Source organism: Petromyzon marinus, chromosome 4 (assembly GCF_048934315.1).
Source record: "Petromyzon marinus isolate PM22_M1 ecotype Great Lakes invasive population chromosome 4, UKy_Petmar_22M1.pri1.0, whole genome shotgun sequence".
NCBI lineage: Eukaryota > Metazoa > Chordata > Hyperoartia > Petromyzontiformes > Petromyzontidae > Petromyzon > Petromyzon marinus.
In genome coordinates this window covers 17532145-17554718 of record NC_133670.1, presented here as the reverse complement: position 1 = coordinate 17554718, position 22574 = coordinate 17532145, and the positions used below count along the sequence as shown (strand labels likewise).

The following is a 22574-nucleotide window of genomic DNA, read 5'->3' as shown; positions in this document are numbered from 1 at the left end:
TCTGTGTGTGGGTCTGTGTGTGGGTCTGTGTGTGGGTCTGTGTGTGGGTCTGTGTGTGGGTCTGTGTGTGGGTCTGTGTGTGGGTCTGTGTGTGGGTCTGTGTGTGGGTCTGTGTGTGGGTCTGTGTGTGGGTCTGTGTGTGGGTCTGTGTGTGGGTCTGTGTGTGGGTCTGTGTGTGGGTCTGTGTGTGGGTCTGTGTGTGGGTCTGTGTGTGGGTCTGTGTGTGGGTCTGTGTGTGGGTCTGTGTGTGGGTCTGTGTGTGGGTCTGTGTGTGGGTCTGTGTGTGGGTCTGTGTGTGGGTCTGTGTGTGGGTCTGTGTGTGGGTCTGTGTGTGGGTCTGTGTGTGGGTCTGTGTGTGGGTCTGTGTGTGGGTCTGTGTGTGGGTCTGTGTGTGGGTCTGTGTGTGGGTCTGTGTGTGGGTCTGTGTGTGGGTCTGTGTGTGGGTCTGTGTGTGGGTCTGTGTGTGGGTCTGTGTGTGGGTCTGTGTGTGGGTCTGTGTGTGGGTCTGTGTGTGGGTCTGTGTGTGGGTCTGTGTGTGGGTCTGTGTGTGGGTCTGTGTGTGGGTCTGTGTGTGGGTCTGTGTGTGGGTCTGTGTGTGGGTCTGTGTGTGGGTCTGTGTGTGGGTCTGTGTGTGGGTCTGTGTGTGGGTCTGTGTGTGGGTCTGTGTGTGGGTCTGTGTGTGGGTCTGTGTGTGGGTCTGTGTGTGGGTCTGTGTGTGGGTCTGTGTGTGGGTCTGTGTGTGGGTCTGTGTGTGGGTCTGTGTGTGGGTCTGTGTGTGGGTCTGTGTGTGGGTCTGTGTGTGGGTCTGTGTGTGGGTCTGTGTGTGGGTCTGTGTGTGGGTCTGTGTGTGGGTCTGTGTGTGGGTCTGTGTGTGGGTCTGTGTGTGGGTCTGTGTGTGGGTCTGTGTGTGGGTCTGTGTGTGGGTCTGTGTGTGGGTCTGTGTGTGGGTCTGTGTGTGGGTCTGTGTGTGGGTCTGTGTGTGGGTCTGTGTGTGGGTCTGTGTGTGGGTCTGTGTGTGGGTCTGTGTGTGGGTCTGTGTGTGGGTCTGTGTGTGGGTCTGTGTGTGGGTCTGTGTGTGGGTCTGTGTGTGGGTCTGTGTGTGCGTACGTGTGTGCGTACGTGTGTGGGTCTGTGTGTGCGTACGTGTGTGCGTACGTGTGTGGGTCTGTGTGTGGGTCTGTGTGTGGGTCTGTGTGTGGGTCTGTGTGTGCGTACGTGTGTGCGTACGTGTGTGGGTCTGTGTGTGGGTCTGTGTGTGGGTCTGTGTGTGGGTCTGTGTGTGGGTCTGTGTGTGGGTCTGTGTGTGGGTCTGTGTGTGGGTCTGTGTGTGGGTCTGTGTGTGGGTCTGTGTGTGGGTCTGTGTGTGGGTCTGTGTGTGGGTCTGTGTGTGGGTCTGTGTGTGGGTCTGTGTGTGGGTCTGTGTGTGGGTCTGTGTGTGGGTCTGTGTGTGGGTCTGTGTGTGGGTCTGTGTGTGGGTCTGTGTGTGGGTCTGTGTGTGGGTCTGTGTGTGGGTCTGTGTGTGGGTCTGTGTGTGGGTCTGTGTGTGGGTCTGTGTGTGGGTCTGTGTGTGGGTCTGTGTGTGGGTCTGTGTGTGGGTCTGTGTGTGGGTCTGTGTGTGGGTCTGTGTGTGGGTCTGTGTGTGGGTCTGTGTGTGGGTCTGTGTGTGGGTCTGTGTGTGGGTCTGTGTGTGGGTCTGTGTGTGGGTCTGTGTGTGGGTCTGTGTGTGGGTCTGTGTGTGGGTCTGTGTGTGGGTCTGTGTGTGGGTCTGTGTGTGGGTCTGTGTGTGGGTCTGTGTGTGGGTCTGTGTGTGGGTCTGTGTGTGGGTCTGTGTGTGGGTCTGTGTGTGGGTCTGTGTGTGGGTCTGTGTGTGGGTCTGTGTGTGGGTCTGTGTGTGGGTCTGTGTGTGGGTCTGTGTGTGCGTACGTGTGTGCGTACGTGTGTGGGTCTGTGTGTGCGTACGTGTGTGCGTACGTGTGTGGGTCTGTGTGTGGGTCTGTGTGTGGGTCTGTGTGTGGGTCTGTGTGTGGGTCTGTGTGTGCGTACGTGTGTGCGTACGTGTGTGGGTCTGTGTGTGGGTCTGTGTGTGCGTACGTGTGTGCGTACGTGTGTGGGTCTGTGTGTGCGTACGTGTGTGCGTATGTGTGTGGGTCTGTGTGTGCGTACGTGAGTCAGGTGTGTGTAGGCATGTGTGTGTCTGTGTGTGTAGGTGTGTGTGTGTGTACGTGAGTCAGGTGTGTGTAGTTATGTGTGTGTGTCCACATGTTTTAAACCACCCGAACAGCACTTGCCCCAACACTCGTAGTAGATAGCGCACTGCGCTGCGAACCCGGCCGGCCACCCGAGTTCGATTTCCGCTCACAACCAATAACAGTGGCGAAATATTCTACCCGGTCCCGGGCTTCATCTAGGTTGACTCAGCCTTAAATGAGTAACCTCGTGTGGTTTATGAACATCACAACTGGAGAGACAAAGGCGGCCGGGCGTGGTGTTGGCCATCCACCCCCTCGTGTGGCGTTCCGGCCTTCATAGGTGCTCGCTAACAGCACTTGCTCCAACAGTCTGTTTAAGTTTTGACTTAAAAACTTTCGAGACTGCAGGAATTCATCTTCTTGGTTCTTTCGGTAAAGTCACGTAGATATAATTTTTTTTATAAAATAAAATTTAAAAGATAAAAAATAAAATTTTATTTTTTTATTTTTCTATCTACGTGACTTTACCGAAAGCACCAAGAAGAAGTCTTTTTAAGGCTACGCGGGGGGACCTTTATCGTCGTGTAAAAGTGTGGGGAGCGGTAGCGTAGCAGGGTTAGCGCACTGCGCTTCGAGCTCCCGGGCAAGGATGACAAGAAACTCTTCTGAGTCTTCCCCAAGTTCGACGCAGCCTCCAATCGTCAACACCTGGGCGCCTCCCCCCATCGACCCTCCCGTACGCCCTACCTGCCTTGACAGGTGCTCGCTGCCAGCGCCGCACCCCTCACCCACCCACCCAGCACCTCCGACAGGCTGCAACGGTCGGGGTCTTTGTTCCCGAACCGCATCGTTTCTCCACCTGCCGATGTCCGTTAGCAGCGACGCAAGCGAAGGGCTCTAAACGTCGCTCTCCGCTCCCCGAACAAAAGCGTCGCGCTCTCGTCTCTGTGAGACTTTGGTTAAGAAAAAAAACCAACATTCCACATTCTTATGGCGGGTGGGTGGGGGGGGGAGGAGGATTCCCGTAGTTGAATTCCCACGAATTGAAACTCATTTAACCCATCCGGGAGGCATGGTGATGATTATGATGATGGGTACTGAGCTTCGAGCCGCTCAGCCTGATGCTTCTCGTGTCGGCTATAGGTGATTGATACGAAGGATGATGCATCGATCTATCGGTTAATTATCGACGGATAAGCTCACGATTCGCGTGAGCTTTCTTCGTCGGGTTCACGTGATTCCTGCAGCCGCTCGAGGCCGCTATATTCACCGCAATGATGACAATTTGCCATGTTAGATTATTACAATTAATTGTGCTTGGGCGGTTCGGCGAGGCCCCGGTGGTCGAGTTTAAAGGACAATCGCGTGCGTGGCACTGCGGCACACTCCGACTCATCCCACCGTCGTTTCTCACGGGCCGATACAACAGGTACCGTGAATACCACTTTGTGGGGAGGGGGGGGGGGGAGTCAAACATTCGTTTAAACTGGCTCCCGCCCGAGAAGTGTGGAATGGCCACCTGTGCGGCTCGCATCTGTCTCACGCACGCGAGCATGGGAGCTTCGTCTTCTTCTTCTTCCGTACGGCTGCTGATGTAGACGCACAGTAACAACTTCAAAGTCGCGTTCAGGTGGTCAAGCCAGATAGCCGCGTCAGCAGCAGCAGCGGAGTTTATCTCCGTGATGTCTACTTCGCATTTGTGGATCGGGCATTGGGTCGTTATATGTTGTTATGGTCCGTTCTGGATGACCACAGTCGCACACTGGACAGTTTTTAATGTTCCATTTGTGCATCAGGTGTCTGCATCAGGTGTCTGCATCAGGTGTCTGCATCTGCCTGCCATGCACGGTTTGTGCAGTGGATGCGGTTTAGGGTGGACCGTGAGCCTCGTGGAAGATCAAACCCAGGGATCTTTTGCGTTTGGTCTTTCACGAGGGAGCGAAAGAGGCATTTGTCTGAAAGTCCGTGGCCTTCTCACGTGGCTTTCTAATTCTGACAAACAGGCTGGGCAGGTACTGGATGCGTGAGCTCATCATCCCATTAAATTGATTCACTCATTGATTGGTTTAATTGTTTTGATCTTTGGACTTATTTGGCACGTTCACGTCTCCCCTATGTCACGCAGAAATAATTGGCTAAATAAGTAAACGACAACAAATGTTTTCAATAATTGACGATTATTAATCACACGAGCAACGTTACGATTTTCTAATTTCAGGTCGAGCAATGATAATAATAATTATGTCATAAGTTCACTACATTTGGTATTCGCGCCAATTGTATAGCCAAGGGCGACCACGACGGGGCGCTGCTGTTTTCCAGACACGGTCTGCGGTCATCTGCTGGTCTATATCCCCTCTGTGCTCTGCAGAAGGAGCATTGCGCGGAACGTCTGTCTGCAAAATTGGTGTGTTTAATATCAAGGAAGTGTTAATGACCAATGCGGTGAGTTTTTTGTGTTTTGTACAAAGAGCATTGGGAGCCGCATGTTGACAAAACAACCCGACAAGGATTGACATTCCCCCTCGTCAATCGGCACTTACCATCGTGGCATGGTCAAATAACCCCCAGGACCCGCACAACGTGAGGAGTCCCTCATCCAGCAGTGGGTGGACAAACGGGCTGTAGGTGTGGTGTACATTAAAGTAATTTAATCACCCAGGGAACAAAAAAAACCCTCAAACCGAGTCAACAGACGTCTCATTCAGGAGGGTCCTGCATTGGAACGTTTTGACCGATTCATGTTAAGAGTCGTGCCCGGAGCAAAACCTCTCTCGTACGAGGAGATAACTCGATGCAAAAAAATGTAATTGCTCACAGCGAGCTCATGCGACCTACTTGCTCTACTGCCCAGTTTGTGACAACCTCGCCCGCTGCCTCGCGTGCACGTGGGTCCGAGTGTTGGCGCAGCTGGGAGCGACAGGCGGCGCTCACCACCCAGACCAAGTCCGCGGTCATCGTCAGCAAGTTGCAGTGTCGACATCGCATCTCTACGATCCTTGTTATTACCGTCACCACCAGCAGTATCAGCGGCTGCTTCGTCATATGCATAATCACCGTCACCACCTCTTCGATCAAAACCTCGAGTACCAGCAGCAGCAGCAACATCAGCAGCAGCACCACCCATCATCGTCAGCATCGTACCATGCGATTGACGCATTCACGCGTCGCGCATTGGACACGCAACTGCACCTGGCAGCAGTGTTCCGTCGACAATTAAGCCGCCTGATCCCGTCGTCGAGTTGCAGGCGAGTTGCAGGCGAGTTGCAGGCGAGTTGCAGGCGAGTTGCAGGCGAGTTGCAGGCGAGTTGCAGGCGAGTTGCAGGCGAGTTGCAGGCGAGTTGCAGGCGAGTTGCAGGCGAGTTGCAGGCGAGTTGCAGGCGAGTTGCAGGCGAGTTGCAGGCGAGTTGCAGGCGAGTTGCAGGCGAGTTGCAGGCGAGTTGCAGGCGAGTTGCAGGCGAGTTGCAGGCGAGTTGCAGGCGAGTTGCAGGCGAGTTGCAGGCGAGTTGCAGGCGAGTTGCAGGCGAGTTGCAGGCGAGTTGCAGGCGAGTTGCAGGCGAGTTGCAGGCGAGTTGCAGGCGAGTTGCAGGCGAGTTGCAGGCGAGTTGCAGGCGAGTTGCAGGCGAGTTGCAGGCGAGTTGCAGGCGAGTTGCAGGCGAGTTGCAGGCGAGTTGCAGGCGAGTTGCAGGCGAGTTGCAGGCGAGTTGCAGGCGAGTTGCAGGCGAGTTGCAGGCGAGTTGCAGGCGAGTTGCAGGCGAGTTGCAGGCGAGTTGCAGGCGAGTTGCAGGCGAGTTGCAGGCGAGTTGCAGGCGAGTTGCAGGCGAGTTGCAGGCGAGTTGCAGGCGAGTTGCAGGCAAACGCGCACTGAGCCGGCACCGCTGAGCTCCTTGCGTTTGAGTCCCCAGGTTTCAGCCGCCCGTGACTTAAAGCGGCTTCCCAAGCGGAGCGAGTCCACGATGTCCTCACCCCCCCCCGCCTCACGTCACGGTCACTTTTGTTTCGCGATGTACTTGGCCAAATTACAGCTCTGGGGATGTTAAACATCAGCACCGCGGTGGTAAGATGTTAACTACCTCGCCTAGTATGGTCGTGGGTCCGATCCCGACGCCTGCTGTATATCGGAGTTTGCGTGCTCTCTCTCCCCGTGGTAACGTGGATTTTTATCCGGGTCCTCCGGTTCGTCCCCTCCACATCTAGAATCCTGCGTTTCGATTAATTGGCTTGGATATATTTCCGCAGAATGAGAAGCCACTTCGTTGGGCTATGGTTTGTAGCCAGGTCGCTTCTAGAAAAGGAAATATAACTGTGTAATTCAGTGGGCCTTCCATGGTAAAATAAAAGTTTTTTTTTAATATATATCCGACTGCAGACACGCGATGGACATACCTCTCTCGTATGCCAGGGCATGCTAGAAGGTGGCGCCATCTCGTGTAGATACGAGATCGTGAAAGGGACAATCAGACGTAGTTCTGACTTAATTTTACAGAGGCCATTCTACAGTTAAATTAAAATTAAGTTAATTTTGGTTGCCCAGTTGAGAACTCAAAAAGAGACGAGGATGGGTCTCGATTGCAAGGGTCAAGAGTCTGTCAGTAGGGGGCGATGGTTGCTGCTACTGCTCTGTGTGTGTGTCATCCCAATTGAGTAACACGTGGGACATTCTCGAATTTGGCAAAATAATCTGGACTCTGACCTCGGCAGACAGTCGCCTGGTCTTACGAATGAAGCCAGGGGATCTTTAACGTGCACTGTTGAAGCGGACGGCGAGAAGTTAGTATTACTGTACCGCGGTTATTACACCCGCAGTGACAACCTGGGAACACAAGGTGGTGCACTATCCGCTGCGATGAGAGTTCAAAGTGGGAAATCTCATGCGTCTACCTGCGGCTCCGGAGCCACGTGCCGCTCTTTAAGGACGGCTGTTTCGTGACCGTTGTTTATTAAGAACCACCGTCTCGTGTTAACGGGCATCGCGGCTCGTGAAATGTAGAGGGTTTGTGTTATCAACGTTAATATTGGTCGCGAAAGCCTACGTGTTAAACGTTAAAAAAGTCGACTTGTTATTTTGGTTGCCGACCTCCTGGATCATGGGAGTCCAGTTTACCATGGATATCCAGTTTATGAGTTTACCATGGATATCCAGTTTACCATGGAAATCCAGTTTACCAGTTTACCGTGAATATCCAGTTTACCATGGAAATCCAGTTTACCATGGATATCCAGTTTACCATGGAAATCCAATTTACCAGTTTACCATGGATATCCAGTTTACCATGGAAATCCAGTTTACCATGGCAATCCAGTTTACCATGAATATCCAGTTTACCATGGATATCCAGTTTACCATGGAAATCCAGTTTACCAGTTTACCATGAATATCCAGTTTACCATGGAAATCCAGTTTACCATGGATATCCAGTTTACCATGGAAATCCAATTTACCAGTTTACCATGGATATCCAGTTTACCATGGAAATCCAGTTTATCATGGAAATCCAGTTTACCATGGAATTCAAGTTTACCATGAATATGCAGTTTACCATGGATATCCAGTTTACCACGGAAATCCAGCTTACCATGAATATCCAGTTTACCATGGATATCCAGTTTACCATGGAAATCCAATTTACCAGTTTACCATGGATATCCAGTTTACCATGGAAATCCAGTTTACCATGGAAATCTAGTTTACCATGGATATCCAGTTTACCATGGAAATCCAATTTACCATGGAAATCCAATTTACCAGTTTACCATGGAAATCCAGTTTACCATGGAAATCCAGTTTACCATGGAAATCCAGTTTACCATGAATATGCAGTTTACCGTGGATATCCAGTTTACCACGGAAATCCAGTTTACCATGGATATCCAGTTTATCATGGAAATTCAGTTTACCATGGAAATCCAGTTTTCCATGAATATGCAGTTTACCATGGATATCCAGTTTACCACGGAAATCCAGCTTACCATGAATATCCAGTTTACCATGGATATCCAGTTTACCATGGAAATCCAATTTACCAGTTTACCATGGAAATCCAGTTTACCATGGAAATCCAGTTTACCATGGATATCCAGTTTACCACGGAAATCCAGTTTACCATGAATATCCAGTTTACCATGGATATTCCGTTTATCTTGGGCAGGGGTTGGCAACCTGCGGCTCTTGAAGGAACCACTTCTTTTTATCAAGAACCACCGTCTCGTATTGCGGCTCTTGAAATATTTGTTTACGGATTTCGAACAACAATGATGTCTCTTATTGTTGTTTCGTTTGTCGACCTGTGGCGCAATGACACCACGGTGACGAAATATCAGCTGGAGGAGTAAGAGGAAGAACAAAACCCGAAATGAATTGGCCAAACATCTCAATGCAGGATCCTCTTGAAAACAGTATTGAGACCCAGCGAGACCTTCCTGGGTAATACCATACTGGACGGGGGGGTGGTGGGGGCTCTCTTGAGCCCCCTCTAATGGAGGCCCTAACCCTCAGTAGCGGTGTGAGCGAGCAATTGCAGAGGCTGCGCTCCTTTTACACGTCACTCTTGTCACCGTTCGAGGAGGGCACATGTTCGTAGGCGATTGCCCTTTGCTCCGGCATAGGAGTTATCCATTCAACTCGCTTCACAGCACACGCATTGCACCTCTGGCGTCGCAGTCGACGTTTGTCGACGCGTGAAGCTGCGCCTGGGTGAATGCAATGCGTCAACGCGGCTCCTCCAGCCGCTCGTGTATCTGCCGAGCTGATGCAATTGACCCTACGGTGTTCACGCAAAAGGTAATACTGTACTAATTTGGAACACGAGAGGTGTTTTGGGTAAGACCAGCCACCACTTGACACAGCCAACTAGTCAGGGTTGTCACGTCAACATAACGTGGACAATTCGTCACTAGTACAGCACGCCGGTGTGTTGGAGAGCCAAGCCACAACATTTACAATTTACTAGTTGGCTTTGTCGGGTGGTGGCGGGGTCAACGACACAATTATATATTTACGCGATGGAACCCAAAAAAACAATATTATGGATGATATTGCTCGCGAAAGCCGACGTGTTGAACTAATTTGGAAGTGAATCGCTATCTAATTTTTGCTTATAATCTAACGATTAGTTTTATGCAAATGTCATCTCACGATCACGCGAGGAACCACAGGCGAGAAGCCGTAAGGCTGTCCAGCGGTGAGCCGGCGCCAACAATTGCTTTGCAGTTCTCTGCATGTTGAGATGTTTTCAAACAATTGTTGCGTGTTTGTCCGTGTGGGAGGAATCCGGGGCGACCGGGGAAATTCCGCGCAATGCGAGGGGACGCATGCTATCAGTCCACGCTTTGCTGTACCGCATTTCCCGCGGGAAGGGAGTCTTGCAAAATTGTGGCCCATCGACTAACCCTCGCTGCCTCCACAGTGCTGGATTCCAGGCCACCTGTACATCCACCATCGCTCGATCGTGCATTGAATCGCCAGGGGGAGAGGGAATGGGGGTGGGTGATCTGGAAGGGAAGGGGGGGGGGGCAGAATCTCTCACACACACGCAACCGAGAGCAACCGAGAGCAATCGCAAGCAGACAAAAAAAACACATGTGGACTCGGAATCTTCCAACAACATCGATTGATGAAGTTTATTTGTTTCGTTCTGTATTTCGGCGCAGAAACAAACATCGCTCGGTCGTGGCTCGCGACGAAATTCTTTGGGCAGCTCCCACGCCTCGCAAGCGGCTGCTCAGAACAGCAGCGTAAGGGCACAGCAATGCGGCTTTGGTGTCGATTATTCGATATAAAAAAGTAAGTTCGTTTGATTTTTAATCAGAGCACGTGAAAAACAATGAATGATGCGGACACACGTTCTCGCTTTTCATCCCGTCGGTGATCAACCAGCATTCTAGGAAGGGTTAATAGCTAGGGTTATAAGTTTTGCAATGACCGATGTTCGGAAAACGTGGGTTTTTAAATGTGGCAGATTAGCAACGAGAAGAACACGTGACCATATTTCTGGGTAGCTCTTGTTTCACACCCAGGTGTGCTCTGAAAAGAGAGACTTTTTTTTATTTTAAATCTCTCTCAGCTGGTAAGAAATACAGGAAATTAAGTTGATGATGATGATGACGGCGAGTTATGGATGGAAGACTCATGCCTGGGAATACCGTGCGTGGTGGACTTTCTCCCGAGTTCTCTAGTTTCATCCCACACGGTGCCAAACTCCCAGAAGTGGAATTATCCAAATATCCCCAATGTAGGACCCTCCTGCTGAAAAACAGTCTCGAGACTTACTAGTTTCCCAGGGTAAATAAAAAGCATTGTTATCATATTTAAGAAGAAAAATCATAATTAATTGTATATGAAGGGGCATTTATGTAACTGAATTTCACTTATGAAGATATTTTAACTATCAATGGATCTTTCTTCAAAAGGAAGATGTTTGTCAGTGAAGAAACCAACGCTGTTCGAGAATGCCTTTGAAGGACGATATCTCTACGAAGGGATGACTGTCATGAAGGATCTCTATCAATGAATTTTTATCAAGAATGATCCCTCTATTGCATACTCTCTGTAACCAACACGTGTGTCTATTAACATATCTTAATATAAAGGGATTTATATCAATGGATATCTCACTGTGAAGAGATATCTTTGTTCTGAATGAAATAATCTATATCTTTGTAAGAGAAAGTATGTCTCTATTAAGTGGTACTTATCTATGAAATATCTACATAACCAATGTATATCTCCATCAAGTGAGATACCTCTCTTCCTGGCTCCACGATGGACGGTTTCTCTGTAAACAGATATCTCACTATCAAGGAATATCTCTCTATTCAGGCCGAGTTCAACATCGAAGAACATACATTTCTCCATCAAGGAATCTCTGCTGTGGAAACGCTACCAAGAGCGCTCTCTGTTCAGAATGATCTCCGTGGGAGTTTCCCTTGCCAATGAAGGAATCTCTCCATTAAGGACTCTGGATTTGGACAATGAACCTCAATGAGCGGTCCGACTCCCGTGACTCCGTCCCCACTCACCGCGAATCCCTCTGCTCACCCACTTCGCAAAGATCCGAGTGTCGCTGTGCCCCCCCTCCCACCACCCCCGACCCATCTAGGGCCCACACGACCTCCTTGCGAGGGCACGGGCTGCCCTCCACCATCAGCCAACAGGCGCGAGTGCCGACTAAAAAGCCCTACCTCTAACCCCATCTCGCTCAGCCGTGGCGGTGGCGATTCTAAAACAAACGGCGGGGGGTGGGGGGGAGCATCCAATACCCACCAGGCACGTAACGGTCAATCGATTCGTCGATTTAAAATCGATTGTTACGGCTCACGACGTGTGCGCATAGCCACGCGTGTCAGAAACGACGACCTTCGAATCACCCCGGACAGCCGCGAGGGATAAATGCGTGTGCCGCAGTGACAAGCAAGTGATTGTTGAATCGTCGTCTTAATTGTGGTGAATGTATCGAACCTGCCAGGAAGGGAATCATCGTTACACGCCTAATGCCCCACAAGCTGGCGGCGAAGCTCCTTGCGGGAGTTGGGCGAGACTGCAAGGGCAGGTGCCCGGGCACCTTGACCGTGAGACTGACGAGCAAACTGGCAGAAGGAAGAAAGCGATGGCCAGGTGTGCCGGCATTGTCCACGATGAACAATTTGAACTTTAACTTGGGTGCCTGCCCAGCCACCCTGAGGAGCTGCCCCTGAATGGAGGGCATATGGGGTTAAGAGGTGGGGGCACACGAGTATGGCCTGGGAGTGGGGGGTGGTGTGGATCAGTTTGGGGGGGGGGGGTATTGTCCTTTCAGAATCGCCACTCACCCGAAGCGAGTTGGGTGTCTAAACTTATCAATGTGCACCGACAAAGCTAAACGCATATAAATTCAAGTATCTCGACTCTTAAAGGCACTTTGTAAGACAACAATAACAACCGAGAATTGCGTGCGCGCGCGCAGCTCGACACGCGGACACGTGGCACGTGACGACCGACCACCGGAAACGCGAGCACGTGGTGCGCAAAGCACGCGGGCACGTGACGCACGGAAACGGGTCACAATGCGAGCACGTGCACTTTGATTGAAATGCTTTGGGGAGTGAAACTCGACGCTGCGGCGCTTCGGAGTAACGCCGAAAGTAAAGCTCACGCTGCTTTTGTAGTGTGGCTCGGCAAAACGCCGCGTGCCGTTTGTTTCTTCCGTTACATTTGTGGGAAATAAAAAATAATACTATTGAAACAAAAAAAAACCCAAATACTATAACTAAAGATGATATGAAATATTTAAAGACGTGTGACAAATAAGTGGACAAAAAGTGTAATTAAAGAAGCCGCGGCCCATAACAAACAGCTCTCAGACAATGGATGTGGGATGGATGCGTCGAGATAGCGCTGCTAAGACAGCTCCCTATTACCGACTTTTCCAGACGATAAGACGCACGTATTTCAAAGCAACGTTGGGGTGCATCTTCAAATCCGGTGTGCGTGCGGGAACCAGAGTTGGTTCATTGACACCGAGCAGTCGTTTTGTGGCGCTTCTTAACTTTAGCGGAGCGTCTCATAATCTGGAAAAATGCGGCCGTTCAAAGTCATGGTCCTGATGACACCACAACGTTACCCACGTGCGCTTGAACACGTCCGTCGAGCGACGTGACGCAAGACCCTAACTTGAACATCGCTTTTTTTTTTGGGTCTTCCGTCATTAAAACGCAACGTCAACGGTGTTTGACACGCAGCCTAAAGTGTGCATCTACCAGAGCTGTTTGTCGTCTGAGTCTTCCTTTCAGAAAGTGTAAGCATTTTGTCACGCGACGCGTGGGGTAAGACGGCGGGGGGAGAGCCGGGGTTATTGCGGGGCCCTTTGGTTCGAGTTCTCTCTTCTCTTGGGAGAACTTTCAAGAATCTTCTTTCGCTTCGTGTCGCCGAGCGACTTCTGCTCGCTCAAGTTTGCATCCCGAGACAGGCGCGCCGCTGCCCTCGACTCGCCAAGGACTCGGCAATTGTCTGGGGTTAGGGTCGGACCCCCCCCGCACCCTCCAAGGGAGGGGGGGCGGCCTGGGGGCCCACAACCTCACTCCAAGTAACGCGGGACCCCTCCGCTGTAAGGACCCTGTACCCCCTGTGCCGCGAATGTGGAGTAGCGAGACCCATCGCGATGTCCCACTTTCCACAACAGCACTCCGTTACGAGCTCACCCAGCTCCTATTCAGCATCCATCATGTCCGATTAGTGCGGTAGGCTACGTGCGGTGCGAAAGAAGTTCAACATACATAACATATGCCCTTCGAGTCACGTTTGGTGATCACGATCACTTGCGTACAATTGCACGCATGTTGCCTGCGACGCCATGCGGATCTGAAACATGGACACGTTGACAAAGTAAATGGGACCAAGGGTGAGAAGTGCGCACAGAAGCATGGCGGGGTTGGAATGCTGGGAAATAAGAGACAGGAAGAGGGCCACGTGACGCAGAGCAGCAATCGCATGGACTCTGAGAGATGTTAACTCCCTCGCCTGGTATGCAGGAGGTCGTGGGTTTCATCCCAACCCTGACGCCTGTATAATTAGAAGTTTGCATGTTAATCTCCCGGCGGTTGCGTGGATTTTCTCCGGGTCCTCCGGGGTTTCCCTCCACGTTTTGAGTATTTGGCCGCTATAAATTTCCACGTGATAAGCCGCTTCGCTGAGCTATCATTTGTTTTTTTTTGCAGGTCGCTTCAGAAAAAGAGCTGCATAGCTCGGGGAGGCTTACCTGCTAAAAAATAAAAATTCTAGCAGTCGAGGTCAATGAGGGTTTTGGGAAGGCCACCTGCTCGTGTGCCATGGAGGGACGACCATGGCACGATGTGCAGGATGAGCATGGGGACACGGAGTGGCAGCCACGGGAGCGGGCGCGCCTCGCGAGACAGGGAGCGAGTAGCGCGGCGTCGGGGTGGGGGGGGGGTGCTGAGCGTCACCCTCGCGTGCCGGAGCGCGACATCGTCATGCTGGATTTCACACCGGGACGTGGAGTGACTGGCCTCCGCCATACTCATGTGGAGTTTCCACCACCGGCCTCACGGTTGTGAACGGAGGCGAGCGTGGTGCGAGCGTGGGGGTACAGATTACAGTGGGGCTGATGACATGGGCAGGGAATGTTTTCATTCGGGGGGGCCAGCGCGCGATCTAAGCTTCAAAAGCGGGGGTGCAACAATCATCGATGTATCGACCACCATCGCTTCTTCAGCTCAAGCTAGGGACGCGTCGAACGTCTAACAAGTCGTCGAAGCGAATGCCGACGATTCGTTGAATGGCGAGATGCGGCGAACGTGTTTGAGGGTGAGCGGAACAGAACTCGCCAGCTCGCTACGGAACGTTCGTTCCACTCAGGGCAGGCTGCACGTGCGTGCGCGCGCACACAACAATGTGTATTTGCCGAACGAACAGCACGCAGGCGAATCATGAAACCGACTCGGCTGAGGACAGAGTGAGTATCCCAACAAAAAAAAGGAGGAAGCTTGCGAAGGCTAAAACCGTGCGCGTCTCCGCGCGCCGAATGCAATTGCGTCTTCCTACGCAGGCCGACTATTTACTCTATCGCGGTTGCTGAGCGCAGTCCAAAAAAAAAGCACAAAACGCCAAGCGACCAGCAACAAAAGCACTATTAAAGATGTAATAGATACGAGCTTATCCACAAACCACCTTCGTTCGCTGCTGCTGCTGCGTATTGATAAAGAACGCCACTCAAACATCGCACGACTTTCTCTGGAATGTCAAGTAAGGATCTGCCGCACGCGATGGTTGTGGTAGTGGTGACGATGACAATAAAGGGGGGAGGAAGATCAGAGAAGCTGGCAAGGCACTGGATGACTCAGTGGCCGTCTCCCGCCCTCACAGGCTGCCTCCATCCCGCCACCCTTCCCCTCCTGCGCCTAACCTCGGCTCCGTCCAACTCCAGCGTGACGAACCCTGGCGAGGCTGGCCCAAGTACGAATGTCCTGGGAACGTTCTATATCCAGAGCTGCGAGTGACAGCTTTGATGAGTTTAGCGGTCGCGCTCTCATCACCACCACCACCACCAACACAACCAATATCAGCAGCAGCACCACCACTAAACAGCCACCAACAACAGTCGCCACGAAGCGGCCGTGACATCACCACGGCTCCTGTGCCAGGCTAGGTGCACGTAGAGGCCACGTTAAGTGTGGAAGACTCGTTGCTGGCAGGTCACGGGACAGACCCGGGTGTTATGGGTTGACTGCTCCGCTCGTTGTTTTGATCGTGGCTCCTCTGCCATCCGTTGTTGTTCAAGGGCGACTTCTCACGACCACCAACGTCACCAACACCACCACTATCACCACCACTATCACCACCACTACTACTGCCATCAGTTACCAATATCCACACAATCAGCATCATCACCACTTACACCCCACAAGCATCACGACAGTACCGGTACTACCATCACCACATCAGCACCACCACCAAAATCATTTTCGCCACCACGAAACTTGGAAACACCATAGCCAACAACAATACCATCACCACGACCCTAGAGAGGGAGGAGCACATCGGAAGCTCATTCCTCAGTCGGGGGGGGGGGGGGGGACGTGGTGATGGGGGTGTTGGGGGAGGAGGGGGTGGAGGCGTTGAGAGGCCACCGGCTTGCGGTGGACGGGTGAAAACAAATCTACATTTATACCGAAACCAACTTCTTAATCAGCTCCGAACCCCGCCGCACCCCCCCCACCACCACCCCTTCTAAAATCCTCAGCATTAAGTAGAAGGCAAGACTCAGACTCATCCAGGGTGCTGCGTGTGTTTGGGGAAGGTGGGGTGGGTGGGGGGCAGGCGATAGTCGGAGAGGAGAGGCTGGGGAGGGAGAGATGTCGAGAGCAGTGGAGGGGTTAGGGGTGGGGGGAGAGAGATGGTTACACCGGTCCCCTCCACCACCCGTCACCCTCAAGCGCAGCAACCCCCCCCCCCCCTCGACTTAAATCCACACCGAGCCCTGCTTGTCCCCCCCGGCTGCCGTCTTGACGCAGCCGTTGGCCGCCACGGCGCCTCCTCCTCCTCCTCCTGCGGTGGCGGCTGCTGCTGCTGCAGCGGCCTGCTGCGCCTGCTGCTGCTCGTAGGCCATGTTGACCCGGTTCTGCGCCGCCGCAGCCGCGCTGTTGTTTGACCCCGCGGGGGAACTGGGCCGGGAGGAGGAGGAGTTTGCCGACGGGTGGAACCCCCCCCGTCCTGCCGCCTCTCCCGGACACGGGGGCGGTGCGGCCGGCGACGAAGGTGGCAACGCCGTTGCGGCCGCCGCCGCCGGACCGACGTCTCCGGCGGGCGTCGTCGTGCGCGCCGGGCCGCAACTCGCGTCGTCCGTGGCCGCCGCCCGCTGCCTCTCCATGCTCACGGGGAAGACGCCCTGCGGCACGCTGGCCACGATCGAGCGACTGCCGTCGGGCACCTTGGAGGGGAACTGCGCCGCCGCCGCCGCGTGCAGGGAGTCGTAGACGGGCGGAGCGTGCGGCGCCTGCCGCGGGTAGTGCTGGTTGTAGCAAGGCGCTGGGCTCAGGGGGAACGGCTGCTCCTGCTGCTGTTGCTGCTGCTGTTGCTGCTGTTGTTGCTGTTGCTGCGGTGGCGGCTGGTGCTTCTGCTGGTGCTGCTGCTGCTGCTGCTGGTAGAAGGACTGCTGCTGCTGCCGCAGGGCCAACTGCTGGCGCTCTTCCTCCTCCTGCTGATGCTCCTTCTTGCCGCGCAGGATGTCTCGGATGGAGCCGAGGCCCAGGTGCAGTATCTCCCAGAAGTTGAGCAGGAGGCAGAAGCTGACGGAGGAGTACATGATGAGCAGGAAGGTGGTCTTCTCGGTGGGGCGCGACACGTAGCAGTCGACGCGGTGCGGGCAGGGGTAGCGCGTGCACTCGAAGCGCGCCGTGACCGCGAAGCCGTACATGACGTACTGCCCGAAGAGGAATGCCACTTCGAAGACGGTGCGCATGAGCAGCTGCACCACGTACATCTTCATCAGCCCCTCCCGGTGGATCCTCCTGCGCCCATCGTGCCTCGAGGGCGGCGGCGACTCCTCCTTGCCCCCCTTGGCGGAGGCCTTGGGCGCGTCCTCGTCGGCCACCTCGACGATCATGGGGTCCTCCTCGTGGTCGCCCTCCGTCTCCTCGACGTGGCGGTGCTGAGCCCGATGGGTGGCCGTCGCCGGTCGGCTCTTGCTCCTTGGCGCGACGCTCCCCCGGGCTTCTTCCGCCCGGCTCAGGCGGTGCATGGCGTAGCCGAGGTAGACGACGGACGGCACGGCGACGACGATGGTCTGGAAGACCCAGAAGCGGACGTGCGACAGGGGCGCGAACCTATCGTAGCAGACGTTCTCGCAGCCCGGCTGCTGCGTGTTGCACACGAAGGCGCTCTGCTCGTCGTAGTAGATGGTCTCGCCGCCCACGCACGTGAGGATGATGCGAAACATGAGGAAGGCGGTGAACCAAATCTTGCCCACGTAGGTCGAGTGGTTGCTGATCTCGTCAAGGAGACGCGTTAGGAAGCCCCAGCTCATTGTGGCGCTGTTTCACGCGGCACTGTGCAGAGGGAGGGAGGGAGGGAGCGAGGAGAGAGATGTGTAATGTGATTGTCAGTCAGCTGTTTAACTCATTAATCAATCACTGGATCGATCCATCAAATCATCACGCCTTTTGGCGTCCTCTGGTCGAGCACCAATTGGGTCGAGGCTCAAAAGAAAGCCGTCCCTTGGTGTGGACCAATCAGTTTCAAGGACAATGCGTCATATATTATCATAGTATGTTTTTTGTTTGCATTTTGACTGCAGGTATTGCAGTAACATGAATCCTTGTAAAAAGGTCTCAGTTTTGTTGCCAGAAAAAGGGGAAAAACCCTATGATAAATCATCAATATATTAATAAAACAATTAATCCATCATTGAGTGCATCACCAGTCAATGCATCAATGCAAAGTATAACGGAATTAATCCGCCAATCAATTAATCGATCAATGTACCAATCAATGAAGCAATACATCCATCAATAAGAAGTTCAACATAATACATACGCCTATCCATTTCAACCCAATATTGCACAAATACTCAACATTCATCAATAACACCGTGGCCTTAAAAGGAGACGCACATTATAGGCGACGTTTCGAGCAATGGCCCTTCATCAGAGCCGTCCCTCGGGTACGGCGAGTCGGGGCGACCGCCCCGGGCCCCGTGCTTGGGGGGGGGGGGCTCGCTTGGACGCCACGGTGTCAGATGCAATGCTGCCGGTTTAGTTTCAAGGCGTTGGGGGGCCCACACAGTGAGAGACGTGAGCGGCTGTGCCCTACATAGCACTTAAAACCAAGCGTTCTTGTTGTTGCTATGTGTGCGTGTGTGCACCACTGCCAAATGCAGTAGCATTCTCAAAAACAATAATTAGCTTCGAATAATTTCAACGAGGGATAAACGACGCCCATCGTGAGGACAAAAAAAAAGAAACCGGGGAGACGGAAGTGACTGGGCGCCAGCACAGTTCCCGGAACGACGTTCCGGACCATTCCGGACCGTGATGAAGGCCGACCAAAGCGCGATTCGAGCGCTTCGGTTCAGCTATCGGCGGCAAGACAAGCAAATATCTCGGGAGACATCGCTCAGACGCGAGACAAACAAGAGTAGGAAATGATTTTGGCATCGCGCAAAGGAAGGACTAATGAGGGTGTAACATCATCAGACTTCATTAAAAGGCCGATTTTGTAAAGTGACAACAGCCCCTTTTAACTTAAAAATAAAATACATCCCGGGGGGGGGGGTCTTCAATTTAGAAACCCACAAATGTTGTTGTTGGTTACAGAGTTGGGATGTGCGCCAATGTCATCAGAGAGCGTAACTTCGTTCCACACGCACACAAATTCAATGCAAAACAGAGAGAAAACCACCGTATAAGAATCAAACCGACTGCTGGGCCAAGTGCTGTTCGCAAGCCGGCAGGGCCGCCGTAAGGTTCGTGGCGTGTGACTAGCACCATACCCGGCCGCCTTTGTTTCCCCCAATGCTGATGTATTACACGCCGCAGCATCGAGTCATTTCATCTTGAGTCGACCTCGGGAAGAGGGACAGGAGCTGCCCTGATATTCATCGTCGATGTTGGGCGCGAGCGAGAATATAATTCGGATCGCCGGTGTCGTAGCGCAGCTCGCTAACCACTACAGTAACACTACCCCAACACACAAAGGTCCCCATGTAGCCTTTAACAGACTGTGAGGGCAAGTGCTTTTAGCGAACACCTATGAAGGCCGGCACGGCACACGACCGGGTGGGTGGCCAACACCACGCCCGGCCGCCTTTGTCTCCCCAGTGTTGATGTTCAAATACCACACCAGATACTCCATTTGAGGCCGAGTAGACCTAGAGGAGGCCCAGGACCGGTTCAGATAATCGTAGCCCAGCGCACTAGCCACTAGGCTACCACTCCCCCCAACGCACCCAGGTGTACGCACACTCACACGTGTACGCGCACACGCACGTGTACGCACACACACATGTACACACACACACACGTGTACACACACACACACGTGTTCGCGCACACGCACCCCGACACGCGTGCCGTCCACGCGTTCCCTCTACACAGGCACGCGCGCGCCGGACGCAATTTGTCTTCATGCCACACACACACAGGTCGGGACAACCGCCTTGAACCCGGCCTTTTACAGAGCACGTCGCGCGCTGGCGATGCCTTTATAAAGAGCAAAGTTGACATTCGGGGGGGAGTGGTGGTGGGAGGATAGGGGGAGGGAGGGCAAGGTGAATGGACTTTCATGGACATGTGTTTTGAAGGTCCCGTTATTACAACTGGACATTGTTTGTAATCCCTGTGAAATTTGCGAGACTAATCGCCCGCGTCACCGACCGCGGTTGTCAGCTCTATTTAACAACAACACCTAATTTATCAGCTCGCACGCGTGCCGTCCACCGGCTACATCCGCTAGAGGAGGGACTTTGTTAAGGGCGAAGGGGGGTTCATTATATACATTTCAACAGGAATTTATAGCAATCCGCGAATGTTATGGTTATATCCGACATGATCGTCGGGTATGTGCGAGCCGGCGCGTGGCACCGGCATTACCCCGGTGACGTCCCCGAGGCCACACGAGGTCTCGATGGTGTCAGATGAACGATTGCGTCGCTCCGCAAGGTTAAGAGGTCACTGAGGCTAATGCTTTTGGTGCCACCGCAGCGCGCCATCGCTACTGGGTTTTTTTTGCTGCTGCTGCTGGTTATTGTTGTTTTGCAAAGTCCGCAGGCGACTGCCGAGCCGTTTCTGCGCTGCGTCACGTCTCGTTTAATAATAAAAAAAAAACTCGCGTGAAGACAACGAATCGTGGCCGCTCGTTACCCAGAAGAAATTCGCACCGAATATCAGGACTCTCTTTTTTCTCTCTTTCTTTCTTTCTTCCTTTCAGGAGAGTCATGCAATTAGGGGTGTTTGGCCAGTTGCAATCACGTGTCGCTTTTGGTTCCCTCTGGGAGGAAACCGCAGAAAACCGGGAGAAACCTCAGCACGCAACAACTCAACATTCCGCACGGATCCGTTTACAGAATCCGTTGATCTGATCTGCCCATCTTCTGACGACCGTATTCCCAGTCTGCAACACGTGGCGTTGCCAGACGGTCTCCCATCCAAGTGCTAACCTGTGAACAACAATCCCGATTATCTTTCGATATCGGACGACACGGGGCCGGATTCTTCGCGGCCGTTGTGCGGTGGCTGGCTTCGATGGCGGTCTTGAAGCAGAAGTGGGCATTCAACGGTACTGGCTTATGTTTACACAGAATACGAGGTACAAATTTTAGGCCAAGTGGACCTAGAGGAGATCCAGGATCCGTTAAGTCATGTGCCACTGATGATGGCTGTGAAATTAAATCGAACTCAGATGACACAATTCGTTCGCGCAGTGCGCTAATCACTACACGATCGCACCCCGCTCACCCATCAACCCACTCACACAAACAACAACCGCCATTCGCCACTAATTGGCGGTGACGTCACCACAACGCTTGTGCAGGGCGATGTGCATGTTGAGGCCACGTGAAGTGTCGAACGCCCGCTGACAGGGGGTCACGGGGCAGTCCCCGGTGCTACGGGTCGACTGACTGAGACGACTGAGATGACTGGCTGATGCACCACCTGTGCCCCCTACTGTGTCAACTTGCTGTGCTTTAGCCACCCGGCGCTCCGCTCGTTGTTGTTAGCGTCGCTCCTCCGCCCTCCGTTGTTGTTGGAGGGCGACTGCCTCTATCTGCCCAGTAGCGTCCTTCACGAGCCTCCTCCACAGAGGCCGATCTGGTACCAGTCATTGGCACAAACACACACTCACCCACACTCATTTTGCACACACATACACTCACCCACTCATATACACACGCACTAACAACGCTCAAACACTCATTCCATATTACCCTCACCCACTTACTCCGTCACATCCCAAACACTTAACTACTCACCCTCTCACACTCACCTTCTCACCCCGCCATCACCTGCACCCACTCATCCCCTCTACCACTCATGTATCCCAGCCCCGGTTTAAAAAATATAATGCAACAAAAAATAAATATTTACGAGTACAAGGGGTCTGCAAATGTTATTTGCACACGTGCGCTCTGTTAGTCTTTGGGTGGCTGTTCTATATACTCGTCTGTGAGTCTGCGAATAAGTGCTTGCATTTGTTACGTGTGTGTATGTGCTATGCGTGTATGTGCTTGTGTGTCTGTGGGGAGCGGTGGTGTAGTGGTTAGTGCACTGCGCTACGAACCTGGCGACCCGGGTTCGATTCCCGCTCACGGCCAACACCAGTGACGATTATCTGGGCCTCCCCGAGGTCGACTCAGCCTCAAATGAGTATCTGGTGCAGTATGTAAACATCGCCACTGGGGAGACAAAGGCGGTCGGACGTGGTGCTGGCCACCCACCCCCTCGTGTACCGTTCCAGCCTTCATAGGTGCTCGCTAACAGCACTTGCCCCGACAGTCTGTTAATGCAATCGGGGTATCTTCACTAACTATTTTATTTTATTTGACCAGGTAAGGTCCGCTCAGTTATATCGCTATTTTTCAGAAGCGACTTGGCCACAAACGATAGCTCAACCAAGTGGATATGCATCGTAGCCAAAGAATCAATCTAAAATGCATGTTTACAAGTGTTTTGGGGAAAAAACGGAGGACCCGGAGAAAAATCCACACGACCACGCGGAGAGAGGAACACGAAAGCAGGCGTCAGCGTCGGGATCGAACCCACGATCTCCTGCATACCAGGCGAGGGAGTTAACATCTCGCCACTGCTGCGCCCCCCTCCTTTGACCCAGGAGGGCTGATCCAGCGGTCAGCGCAGAGCGCTGTGACCTTGGCCACGCGTGTTCGATTCCCGCCTCGCGAA

General features: G+C 53.0%; 1 protein-coding gene across 2 annotated transcripts in view; it reads right to left on the bottom strand.

Annotated features, from left to right (window-relative positions):
- Nucleotides 1–9784: 9784 nt before the first annotated feature.
- Nucleotides 9785–22574, bottom strand: part of LOC116938564 (gap junction gamma-1 protein-like) — a 50514-nt gene continuing 37724 nt past the window's right edge. For both annotated transcript variants that reach the window (XM_032945854.2, XM_032945855.2), the window contains exon 2: nt 9785–17726. In XM_032945854.2, coding sequence (XP_032801745.1) covers nt 16142–17704 — 1563 coding nt within the window. In that variant the 5' untranslated portion in view covers nt 17705–17726 and the 3' untranslated portion in view covers nt 9785–16141. The remainder of the gene's footprint in view (nt 17727–22574) is intronic.